The 13,403-nt window shown below is 39.2% G+C and overlaps 1 protein-coding gene across 3 annotated transcripts; it reads right to left on the bottom strand.

The window, feature by feature from the left end:
* Nucleotides 1–1,037: 1,037 nt before the first annotated feature.
* samd9l (sterile alpha motif domain containing 9 like) lies at nucleotides 1,038–13,308 on the bottom strand. Of its 3 annotated transcripts, none has more exons than XM_023267156.3 (4): nucleotides 10,535–13,308; nucleotides 9,965–10,096; nucleotides 8,787–8,851; nucleotides 1,038–6,799 (listed from the first exon to the last, which is right to left on the bottom strand). In XM_023267156.3, the coding sequence occupies exons 3-4, from the start codon at nucleotides 8,788–8,790 to the stop codon at nucleotides 2,193–2,195; spliced, it is 4,611 nt and encodes a 1,536-aa protein (XP_023122924.1). In that variant the 5' UTR covers nucleotides 8,791–8,851; nucleotides 9,965–10,096; nucleotides 10,535–13,308; the 3' UTR covers nucleotides 1,038–2,192. The 3 variants fall into 3 exon arrangements, with proteins under 3 accessions (XP_023122924.1, XP_023122923.1, XP_035802685.1); XM_023267155.3 differs by having other exon boundaries at nucleotides 9,965–10,079; XM_035946792.2 differs by lacking the exon at nucleotides 9,965–10,096.
* Nucleotides 13,309–13,403: the final 95 nt, after the last annotated feature.

Below are 13,403 nucleotides of genomic sequence, written 5' to 3'. Positions count from 1 at the left end.
TACAATGGCTGGTTGTTAGTTTATTCACTATTAATGTCATTTTACATACTGGATTGAACTTGAGCAGTGGAAGAGAGAAGGAATTTAATGAAATTATGGAGATTCAGAGAGGTAATGTTGCACAATGTTAAGGGTGGTTTTATTCAAACCAGCTGAATGTTAAACTTCAGGGCAGCTCAACGGGTTTCAGTTAACCTTAAAGTAAAATAACTTTTTTAAAAGCTAAAACACACAGCAGAGAAATACAGGTTGAGATATGCATTCTAATAATGAGGACAGCTGCTGCAGCAACTAACACAGGTGTTCAGCGGTAAGTTAGCCACCTGTGCTAATTAGCCCGCTAGCTAACTTAGCCGCTTTGCTAGCTAATGCGTCCGGACCAACTGCTCAAACACGACAAAACACAACTCTTCACAAGTCGCTGACTCAACGTACAACAAAACAACGCTACAGGTTAGAAGTATTTATCTTCTTACCGTGTTTTACTCCAAAAACAAGATGAACAGCAGCCAGAGACGCTAACAGACGTGCTGACCATAGATATATATATAGAAGACTAGATACGCTAGCTATGGTCTGACCAATCACTGCTCTCTGGCTCCGCCCTCTGAGAATCTTGTCGTTTGACTCCGCACTTGCTGATGACCACTTCCGGTCTCAGAAAAAAAAAACGGACCTTTTTTTGTTTCTGTCTCTTACTGATTTTTTTTGTTATTCTAAATGTAAAATGAAAATCAAAGCATTTTTAAAATTTCGTATATCCATTTTTGATCATGAAAAGGAAAATGCCTTGTATTTCAATTTTAATTTTTGTATTTTAAAACAAAAATCAAATAACCACTTGTTTTTTGTTTTTCAATACCCGTTTCAGAACGGAAAATCCAATTGCCAGATAAATACACGGACCATTTTAGCACCAATGTATGGGCTGCTCACTTGTGTAATACAAAAACATACTGAAACACTGGGAATTATTGCACTTACACTTAAAATTATTTTTAAAAATATTTTAAAATACAAAAAAGGATAGACAGTAAAAGGTTTCATTTGCAGCTTTATCTCAAAACAAATATATTCTCAAAGTTTGCATGAAGCATGTTCATAAGCTATAAAAACACTTTTCAACATATTTCTGTTTACAAGTCAAACCAAGAATCCTTACTGTCACTATGCAATTAGTTTTGACCAGCCACATAACAAATTTCTTTTTGGTAGCACTGGCTTAAAAGTCAACATTAAAAGACGTGGACAGTAAAACATACAGTGCATTAAAAAATAGTAAAAATACATTAAAAGTAATAAAATACACATATGCAGCAAAGCTGAGAGTACTGAGCTGCTGCGCGTGCACATGCCACCGTGTTAAGAGAATCAGGATATCAGATGTACAACACACTGCTGCAGATCAGTATGTGCTAGTATACACATACTGTACATATACTCATATATACCAACTATGCTCTTTGGCTCAATATGTTGTACAACACAGATACACACTGTTATTATTTCTATTTTTAAAAACATTTGCATTTAATTCATTGCTTCCCCAATTTATCCTTGAAAATACAAAAGTCAAGTCACACATTCAGACAGAAGCTGCTTTTCTTGATGCTAGTTGGAAGTTTTTGTTTTTCTGTTTAGCAGCATTCAGTTTTCTGAGAATGTGAACAAGTTAGCAAAGTCCAAGCATGTTTTCAAGGTGCGTTATAAATGCAGTCTGTCTAAAGTGAAAATACAATCTGATTTAAAAAAAAAAAAAAAAGGCATTCTAGTAACAAATGTAAACGGGCACTTAAAAGTTTTCATTTGAGCTGTAGAGCAGTAAAAATACATTTAAATGGTTACTTATTTGTTCATAGGCCAGGCAAATATAACTGTAAATACTCAATAACTGTGGTCTGTAACTTTTTACATTCAAGCTCACTTAAAAACCACACATAAATTGAAAGAAAAAACTGACAAATATAAATTTCCAACCATCTCACTGCTTACAAAGCAGTGCAGTGTCCACATATTCACATCACAAAACATGCTCCAACATTTTAGTTTTTCCTTTTAAAAATATTTGCCTGAATGACAAAATGACATATGGTCTGGGTTGATATTTGTAATCTCTTCCTGTTCCTGGTGATAAGATGCACATTGGGACTGAGCTGCAGCTAGCCGACATGCAGTCATTCTGCAAACAGAGACTACTCATTCACGATGATGTTGCAGGCCACTGGGCCTCTAAAGGTGAACCCCACGTTAAAGGTGATGTTTTCATTACTATGAGGCACTGAGGGTACGTAAATAGGCAGGATACTGAACTTCTTCTTCTGAGGGCCTTCCAGGTACACCACTCCATCTTCAGTCCATCCGGAAACACGTTTCAGCATCACAGTGATCTCAGGCATCTTCAGAGCTTCACCCCGAAACCACTTCATGCGTTTCTCAGAGACTGAGAACCCCTTTGTGATTCTTTGAAACTTTCTCTTGTGGACAAATTTATCCAACCCAGTTCCATTTCCCAGGAAAAAATGGGTGTAAATCCTTCTCTTCCGCTGAGGAATGTCTTTCATCTTGGTCCAGTAACCTTTTTCCAGGTGTTCCACAGCCGACTGCACAATTTCATATTTGCTTTCTTTTTCTCGGTCTGAGTCATAATCTTCTGGCCAGAAGAGCAAAGTGAGTAAGAACAGGGCACTTGGCAAACATCTCCTTTTATCAGATGGGAACTGACAGCAGAGTGCCTGCAGATCTTTCAGAGGAGCTACCTTTGGAGTTTGAGGTGATAGACAGTATAGAGAGATGTGGGACACGATGTAATTGATGATATCCCTTTGACCAAATTTGGCTTTTATTGGATTGCTGGGGTAGAGAGAAAGGATACCCTCTAAGAGTCCTACTCCGTTACTTTGGTCAGTCAGCTTGGAGAGGATGGATATGATGTTTCCACCACCAAGATGGTAGATGATCATGCGTTTCTGGAAAGGAGTTAGGTTGGCTGGGATGGATTTCCCCTGTTGTAGAAGTGCAGTAGAATATGCTTCACTGAAGTACTTCCCGTACTCAGAAGATTTTTTAGTCAACCATGTCAGCGGATGGCATATCTTCTCTTCTGGTCTTTCAGGTGTCTCTTCTTCATCTTCACCAATGTCTGTCTGCCAGTAACTGAGGTCCTCTGAGATCCATTCCAAAGCATCTTGCATCGTCCTGTGAAGTTTTTTCAAACGGTCATGAAATGGTTGCCAGGCATCTTCAACTTCCTCAGGAATGTAATCAGTTAACAGGTACTTCATGCATTCAGAATGGCCATTGACTCTGTTTGCAAACACTTGCAATGAGGAGATCAGTTTGAGCAGGCTGCACCCAACCTCAACTTCAGAGAAGTAACCTGAACTATTCATGTTCTCCATATCAGCGTCAGCTGCTCTCTCACATTCTTGAAAACACTCCAGGGCTTTCAGTGCAGTCTCCACAGCATGAGCTGTGTTTTGGGGTGTCTTTGGCATGTTGTCAATGGCCTTGCATTTGGCCTGGAACCATTTCCTGTAGACCTGCCCTTTTGTGTCGAGGATGTAGGAGTTGTTGGGCAGCTGTTTAGCTGCTGTTTCTGCCCAGTGTTTTGCCTCTTCAAACTTTTCGTAAGTATAAAGAAGACGAGCAAGTTGTTGTGCAAAGAATGGATCTTTGTGGAAACGTTCGAATGCCTCCTTGAGTAGCTCTATTGCTGTGCCTGGGCTTTTCTCATTTTCACGCACATGATCAATGAGAGGAGAGAAGAAACTATCATATTCATCCCCTTTGCTGATTCTGGCTCGCCTTAGAAAAAGATGTCTCAAGAATGTCAGATACTCATCTCTTCCAAATCTGTGCTCGAAAAGCACATTCTCACAGAGCAAGTTCATCGCCAAAGTGCTTTGGGTCTGCTGGGTTCCACAAAGTTGCTGGAGAATTTCTTTTGCAACCAGAGGGTGGATGATTCTGATTGATTTAATGTGCGTCTTCTCATCTCTGAGGTGTAAGAAGACTAGTTTGGCCTGATCACTGAGTGATTTCTCAAAAGTATGCTGGCGAAACCTCTCCAACCGAATGGTTAAGTCCAGCAAAGCTTCACAGTGGGACTGAGAGATGAAGGAGTTTTGAACATACGTGTTCAGCAAGGCCACGTAGTGCATGAGGCGAGTGACGACAGATCGGTGGTCAATGTCTTGGAGCAAATGTTTCACAAACTGTCGGACGTAATCTACAGAGAATTCTTGACTCATCAAAACAAACGTCAGGATGAATTCAGGCTCATATCCGAGTTCCTCAAGTTCCTTTCGTTTTCCTGCAAACTTTCTCTTCTCTTGAGCAGACAGTTTATGAGTGACAGCCACATTCTTTAATGGAGACTCGTTGCATCTTGTCTCTGGATCATGGGAACGTCTGCAGCTCAACAAGATGAAACACAGAGTTCCATACTGGATTTGTTTGCTGTTAATGGCAACCTCTAGTTCATTCCTGAGATCATCTAGATATTCTTTGTCTGAGTCTTCAATGAGAAGCAGCACAGGAAGACACCACTGTGGATCTGTTTCTTCATATTGTCTTAGTTCAACTGCATGTTGAGCAACAACAGCAGCTGAGTGTGAAGGCTTCACAACTGCACACCTCAGATCTTCCCTGTTGTTCCACAGCACTTGTCTTGCCACTGTGCTCCCACCACTTCCTGGGTGATGGTAGATGTTTATAATATTCACTGGAGTCTGATCTGCATAATTTTTCAAAGCATCTTTGAGAAGTCTGGATGTTTCATGATAGGCATCTCTTTCAACTACCTCTCCAACATACTTGTGCTCAGCAAGCCAGAAGTTCAACCAGGTCACTCCCCCACCACGGAGGAACTGGCTTTCAATGTTTGCTTTCTCCTCATCGATGAAGTCTTTGCTTGTTTCATCACAGTGGTTGACAGTCAGGATTTCCAGAGAATACATCTGTTCCTCTTCGTTTGTCTCAAGCAGACATTTCCCTTTCACAAAGACTGGCAAGTGCTTGCTGGCACATGCTTTCATGGGTTGTACATGCTGCAGAGTTGCATTAATGTGACTCATTTTCATCCCAACAACACTGGAATTGTCGACAGTTTCTTTTCCACATGAACCTTCTGCAAAGCTTTGCCATTTCTGGAAGTTTTTCTCTGACTCGCAGATACAGATGATGTCTTCATGGCCTTCCATGTCTGTGAAAAACTCATAAAAGGTGTGCAAGAGTGGTTTCTCAACTGGTGACGTGACAAGAAAAATGACCTGGAATGTGCCTTTTGGCAAGATTTGTTTACAGATTAAAGACACAGATTCCCGCAGGAGCGTCATCTTGGTCTTGATCCAAGTCATCTCATCACACGGAGTTTCGTTTCCTTTGAAGTCAGTGCGGCCATTACAGAAGATCCAACTAGTTTGATCAAACAGATGCAAGTGGCTTGTGAATTCCTTGATGGTTGTGCCGCCAGATATCCTGTAGCTCTGCAGAAAATGCATGTTGGCAGCATGATGCTGAAGGTATTTACTGCAGAGACCTGATATCTTTGAGTCTGGATCAAAATCAAACACGCAGAATATGTTCATGTTAAGCAGCCAGTCAATGTTGCAGAGGTCATCAGGCTTGAATTTGTTGGTGACGAGTATGAACCATTTTTCTGTTTCGATGAATTTCTTTCCACTTGTCATTAGCATTGTTAGCTTCCTTCCGAGGTCTTGGCAGATCCCAGGAGCGCTCAGGAACTGATTTTTCTCTGCTTCATCTCTTTGAGCATCCCGATCTTTGACTCGCTGGTAAAAATCACTTAAATCTTTGTCGCTCACTGGTTCTGTTTTTGAACCCACCCTTCGCAGAATCACTTCTTTCTCAAATTCTACTTTGTTGGTTGACTCTTTGAAATTTGGCAAACGGACTGCATACACCTTTCCCCTAACAATACTGAGTGAGGGCACAATGTCAACCTCCACCACATACCTCTTCTCTTCACTTTGATCCATAACCTCAATGAACCTTGGTGGTCGCACACACTGGCGTACATGCTCCTTGTCAGAGGAGAAGCACCTCTCAATGTAGTCCAAAGCATCAACATAAATGTCCTTCTCTTTCACTGGGACACCAGTTATCTCACCGTGCACATATTCTGCATCCTCCTTGCTGTCCATCACACCAAAGTGTATTGTACCATTGGATCTGATATTCATACAGCCAGTCGCAAATTTTAGAACCTCTTTGGCGAACTTAGCTTGGAGTCTTGTGCGGTCCAACGAAGCAGCTACTGAAAGAGATTTAAATTCATGGCATGGAGATGTCAGATTAAAAGCACCAGATTCCGGCTGCAGGACTCTGTGCTTTACATATATGAAATCAATCCCTTCTTTATCAAATGGTCGGGGTTTGCAGTCTTCCTTTGAAATCAGATTGCATTTTTTCTTCTCAAAGACTTCCTGATTGCTGACAGGGGTCTGTGTTGGAGGATCTTCGCTTGTTGCAGGAACTGATTTCTGACTGCTCTTCTGCTCCACCTCAGTTTTTTTCCCACTAGAGGGCTTTTTCTTCTCCTGACTCTTTTGCTGATCCTTGAGAAGCTCATCTCGTTTTTGAATAATCAAATGAGCGGGACCAGATTTCATGGAAATCTTTGATTTCAAAAAGTCCTCATTCAGCGTGAGGAGGATTTGTCCATCTACTTCTTCTTCATAGAGCTTTTCTATGTATGGCTCCTTTACCCCAATGGATCGTAGCCAGGTGCTTACATGAGTTTCACTCCAGTTCTTGGGTGACTGCTCAGGTTGGTCAGCTGAACGGTGAGAAGACACAAAGAATAAATAGATTTACAAAAAAAAACAGAATCACATGTATTATTAATAAACCATCTTTTTCTGAAAACAGATGCCTGTTGCTGTTACAAATACACTACCGGTCAAAAGTTTGGACACACCTTCTCATTTAACATTTTTTCTTTTTTGTCATGACTATTTACATTGTAGATTTTCACTGAAGGGATCAAAACTATGAATGAACACATATGGAATTATGTAGTAAACAACAAAGTGTGAAATAAGTCAAAACATGTTTTATATTTTAGATTCTTCAAAGTAGCCACCCTTTGCTTTGATTACAACTTTGCACACTCTTGGCATTCTCTGGATGAGCTTCATGAGGTAGTCACCTGAAATGGTTTTCACTTCACAGGTGCACCTTGTCAAGGTTCATCTGTGAAATTTCTTGCCTTCTGAATGGGGTTGGGACCATCAGTTGTGTTGTGCAGAAGTCAGGTTGGTCCACAGCTGACAGCCCTATTTGACAACTGTTAAACTTACTTGTATGACCCTAAGGTACTTCCATGCCAAAGGGGACATTTGCATCATGACTTGAAGTCAAAAGTCCATTTTTTGGGCTTAACCTTCCTACTATACATGAGGACCTCCCCAGGAAAGGAAGACCAAGAGTCTCCTCTGCTGCTGAGGAGAAGTTCATCCAAGTCTCCAGCCTCAGAAATGGCAAGTTAACAGCAGCTCAGATTAGAGCCCAGATAAATGCCTCAGAGTTCTAGTAGCAGACACATCTCTACATCAACTGTTCAGAGGAGATTGAACCAATCAGGCCTTTATGGTCAAATAGCTGCTAAGAAACCACTACTAAGGAAAAGCAACAAGCAGAAGAGATTAGTTTGGACCCAGAAACACCTGGAATGGACATTAGACCAGTGGAAATCTCTGCTTTGGGCTGATGAGTTCAAATTTGAGATCTTTGGTTCCACCCGCTGTGTCTTTGTGCGATACAGAAAAAGTGAATGGATGGTCTCTACATGCATGGTTCCCACCATGAAGCATGGAGGAGGAGGAGTGATGGTGTGGGGGTGCTTTGCTGGTGACACTGTTGGGGATTTATTCAAAATTGAAGGTATACTCAACCAGCGTGGCTACCACAGCATCCTTTATCATTTATTTTTCAACAGGACAATGAGCCCAAACACACCTCCAGGCTGTGGAAGGACTATCTGACCAAGAAGGAGATGATGGAGATGACCTGGCCTCCACAGTCACCTGACCTAAACCTAATCCAGATGGTTTGGGATGAGATGGACCACAGAGTGAAGGTAGAAGGACCAACAAGTGCTCAGCATCTCTGGAACTCCTTCAAGACTGTTGGAAACCATTTCAGGTTCTACCTCATGAAGCTCATCCAGAGAATGATAAGAGTGTGCAAAGTTGATATCAAAGCAAAGGGTGGCTACTTTGAAGAATCTAAAATATAAACCATGTTTTGACTTATTTCACACATTTTCATTTAATGCATAATTCCATGTGTTCATTCATAGTTTTGATGCCTTCAGTGAGAATCTACAATGTAAATAGTCATGAAAATAAAGAAAAAAACCATTAAAGGAGTAGGTGTGTCCAAACCTTTGACTGGTAGCGTAAGTTGAATTAGAAAGAACAGTGAGAATGAATCAAAACCACAGTAATGTCCTGAAAGATGCTAAAGTGTGTTTTTTTAATAACTAAGAGTATCTGCAGAGTTTGAAGGTAAAGTGATCCTACTCACTCATCTGACTCATTGTGAACATAAAAATACTGACTGGGGACTTTTTAAAAGCATGTTGCAAAAATAAAGTTTAACTTGAAAAAAAAGCAATACAATTTCTATGTATTTATTGTGTATAAGGCCATGAATTCACATTTTGAAAGCGGAGAAGAAAAATAACACATTGAGACAACACAAAAATCAAACTACCACATATTTCTAAAAAAGGACATCTCATAGAGACCAACTTTACTTACCCATGATGTCCTTCCTCCTTTTGTCACATTACCAGTCTTGGCATTTACTGATCATCATCTTCCATCTGCAAAAGAAAACATTATACTGTGAAATTCAGTCTATTGTTATCTTGCATTCTTGAACTTGTTGAACGAGCTTGTGATGAAGCTGGAATAACAGATTGCATTAGTTCATTTGATCTTTCCTGGTACCATCACTGTGCTGAAACATTCATGCCAAAATCTATGCAAAATAACATTTTATGTTGGATTTATTCAGCATAATTACTTAGATTTATACCCTGACTGATAGTAGATATTAGCTAAATTATATATATAGATATTCAGCTGCCACCCTGACAATTTTAAATGGTCATAGGAGGAAGTAAAAAATGAAAAATAAAAGCATAATTCAAAGCATTAAATAGATTGTTTTCTCCTCATCCATTCAGTTATATTAAAGCTGCTGTGATTATCAAAATCTGTCTGCCCTGTTTGTGTTTGCCTTTGGGCTCTCTCAGGACAATGAATGAATGAATTAAAAACACAGTTTTGTGGGTAATCAATCATGCTTACACCCTGCATAGCTGATGGGAGGAGTGACACATTTTTATGTAGATGTAGTCATGAGATTCATAGGTAATATAAAAATAAAGATTCCAACATTACATTAGCAGTGGTGTCAGCTGTACTCAGTGCCTTTACTTAAAGAAAAGTATAAATACCACTGTATGAAAATACTTCACCACAAGTACAAGTCCAGCTAACCTTAATTAAGTATGGAAGTATTCTCAACAAAAGTTACTTTAGGTATCAAAACTAAAAGTGCAGTAAGATGTTTCCTGTCAGTGTTTTTGGATTAATATTAATGTTTATGCTGCATTCTGCTGCTGATCATTTTTACTACTTTATACTACTTTTTGGTGGTTTAATGTTCAACAATGTATCGCATTCTACAGGATCATCATATGTTTGTAGTGGCTCCCTGTAACAATCATCCATTCATCCATTATCTATACACCGCTTTATCCTCATTAGGGCTGCTGGGGGGCTGGAGTCTATACCAGCTGACATGGGTGAAGGCAGGGGACACCCTGGATCCCTGGATAGATCACCAGTCTGTCACAGGGCACCATATCGAGACAAACAATCACAGTCACATTCACAGGAGGAAGCCGGAGAACCTGGAGAAAACCCACCCATGCACAGGAAGAACATGCAGACTCCATGCAGAAAGATCCTGGGCTGGAGCGCAAACCGGAGATCTTCTAGTTATGATGCAACAGTGGAAACCACCGAGCCGCTATGCAGCCCCTGTAACAGTCACACATCTATTAAAGGTGAGCTTTACATGAGCACAGAAAAATGGCTTGTTTTGTTCTTTATGACGATACATTTTACAGATAAGAGGGTGAATAGTATTTTACACAAGTTCAATCTTTACCAGTAAGATACAAGTAGAACATGGCATGAGATTGATTTGCTTAAGTACAACTAATGAAAATGAATTGTATTTAATTACACTGCACAACTGCACAAAAGGGGAAAAAAATGCAAGTTGTAATTGCATTATTTGTTTTGATATCTAATGGAAATACAGTTGTGCATACAGAAGTGATGACAATTTACAAATTCTGCTTTTTTCTCCCAGATCAAAGCTGCACATTTACCAGAAACTTCTATGACCAAAGTTAGGTAAAACTATCAGCACAGAACACAAAACTTTACACCTCTAAACATTTAGGTTTAGAGTTGATCATTTTTCTTACCTTCTGTGCTCTGGACTGCAGTCAAACATGGAAAAAGACTTCATGAACTCCGATGATCTCTGGAATGTTGCTGCTGCTCCACTGCTCAGCTTTTCAGGTTTCGGTTTTGGGGAAATGCAAGCACCAATGAAAGCTCCTCCCAAAGCAGAGCAACATTAAAAGGGGCAGTAACACTAGAATATGAGGCTGCATTCAAAAGTAGAGGCTCTAAATGTCTCACTATTTTTAACAGAGCTCTTAAAGTCACAGTGATTCAGGAGAGAAAGTTTATTTCTTTAGCTGAGGTCCATTGTGTTAGTTATGAATCACTGATGAAGAAAACTGCATTGAGCATCTAAGCAGCTATGCAACAGAGAACAAAAACCACAAAGCCCCTGGAGTTTAGAGAACAATTAAAGGGTGAAACAAAACAAGTTTCTGGGAGCTCCTTCAGTGCTATTATAATGTGCATTTAAAAGAAAAGAGCTTTGCAGGATTAGGATTGTTTAACTGTGTACCGATCTGCAAACAGAAAGAGGATTTTATGTATTAAAGGACAGTGAGTCTGACTGATGGGGTCAATAGTCAGGGTATGGAAATAGCAAGGCAGAAAAAAAAAAGCAGAAGTCATCAGTTTGAGCAGCACAGTGCTGTTTATCTCCACATTACAGAAATGTTAAGCTATACTTGGCATCAATCAGGAAGTGAAACAAAAAATGTCACGACAGCTGGACATGAAGTTTTAATGCTACCCAGAGAAAAACAGGGTTATTCCATCTCTAATTATCAGTCAGCAATCTCTGATATGCTTCAAATTTTATCCTGAATTTAAATTGGCATCTGTGGTCATTTTTTCCTAAAAATGCCCATCAACCTACTTCCAGCACATTTTCCTGAACCTGGAAACTTGAGACTGTTTGAACAACAACATCTCAGGAAGTATTAAAGATAAAAACCTGAAATATTCTGTTATTTCTCATCATGTCATTGATTCAGAATTTGCAATATTGGACAAGTAGATCAGAAAATCTTTGATTATCAGTGACGAAGAATTTTTTAAAAATTAAAGCCATCATGAAAAGTCCCATCTTTGAGCTCACAACGATAAAAAAAAAAGTATAATGTAGAGGTATTTTCTGAACCATATGCAGTTATATGGAATACTTTTTAATATTAAATACTTGGTCAAAAAATGAAGAAAGAACTGACTGAGCAGGTTTGACAAAAACACAAATATTGGTAGATAATCTGATCCGCATAAAAAACAGAGTTTCAAAATGGTTCTTCATATACAACTAAGAAAATCTTACTTTTTAAAAACTTCTTATAGAATCGTTTTCATGCTCATTTGAAAGAAAATGTATCTCTGAAAGTATTTCATATATAAAGCTAAAAAGACACACATACTCTCATAAATATTAATATTTTATGCTTTAAAAATGTCAGATGGCAAATCAACTGTAAAGCAGAAATTATTCTAAAAAACTGATGAGCTAAAACGACCCAACACTGAATACACCTCTGTACTGTGGAGAGTAAAAACACCACCACTGTACAAATAGTGCCACAATTCCTATTTTAAAAAACACAAGTTGTGTTTTGTAGAAGCATATACACCGCCTGTCCAAAAAAAAAGTTTCCATTTTGATTTATTTAAGAAAATAGATAAGACCCTTCCATTGGATAATTACTGCAGTGATGAATACGTTTCAGCTGCAACAACTTATTTAACTCTAGCTGATGCAGTGAGGAGCTTCTCATTTCTTAAACAACATGTTGGAAAACATTTCCTGTGGTCATGGAAAGGATGTTAATCTCTCAGAAGGGTCAAATTATTGGCCTGCATCAAGCAAAGAAAACAACTAAGGAGATTTCTGAAACTACTGAAATCAGGTTAAGAACCATCCAACACATTATTAAAACCTGAAGGATAGTGGAGAACCATCATCTGTGGTCAGAACAAACTCTTAGATGATGGTAGGAAATCAACAGTAGAACTCAGTAGAACAGGTCAGCTGACTACCTGAAGATACTGAAGGACCAGGTCTTTCCATCAGTGGAGTTTTTCTTCCCTGATGTTCATGGACATGTTCCAAGATGATGATGCCAGGATTCATGGGGTCACATAGAGAATGAGTGGATCAGGGAGCATGAGATGGATTGTCCTCCACAGAGTCCAGACCTCAGCCCCACTGAGAATCTTTGGGATGTTCTGGAGAAGACTTTGTCTGAATCTCCCATCATCAATATAAGATCTTGGTAGAAAGCTAATGCAACTCTGGACAGAAATAAATGCTGTGATATTGCAGAAGCTTATCAAAACGATGCCACAGTGAATGTGTGTCGTTCTCAGAGTTAGAGGGGGTCCAATGAAATATTAGAGTGTGCAACTTATTTTTTGGATGGGCAGTGTATAATAACTACATCATCAACATAGTTTTGTTAAATAAACTGCAGAATAATGCTCATCTAAAGGCATATGCTAATGTCCCATTTAATCTACAAGCAGTTTATATTATCCTGGGTAGGATAGCAGAACAGAGACTCAAAGATTTCTTCCCTTTTTGGTTCCTGGTCTCAACAACTAGTCATATCCTGATTAGAACACGGTGAATCCTTGACTGGCTTTCAATTCTTTAAGTCAAATTACATTAACTCATCCCAAATCTCTTGGTTTGAGTTGTACACAGATAAAACTGATTGACTGTAACTAGCATGATTTCCATTTCGCTGAAGTGTTTCGACGGTTACTTTCTGAAAAAGAAATGCATTTTGTTTCATTTGTATTCACAAGTTTGCATCCTGACATCTGATTTTAGATAAATAAAATGTTTGTCAGTGCGATGAACCACACACTTACCCAACTTAATAATGTTAATGTAATTAACAG

The sequence above is a fragment of the Amphiprion ocellaris genome, chromosome 19 (genome assembly GCF_022539595.1).
Source record: "Amphiprion ocellaris isolate individual 3 ecotype Okinawa chromosome 19, ASM2253959v1, whole genome shotgun sequence".
Classification (NCBI taxonomy): domain Eukaryota; kingdom Metazoa; phylum Chordata; class Actinopteri; family Pomacentridae; genus Amphiprion; species Amphiprion ocellaris.
This window is presented reverse-complemented; position numbering and strand designations above follow the sequence as displayed.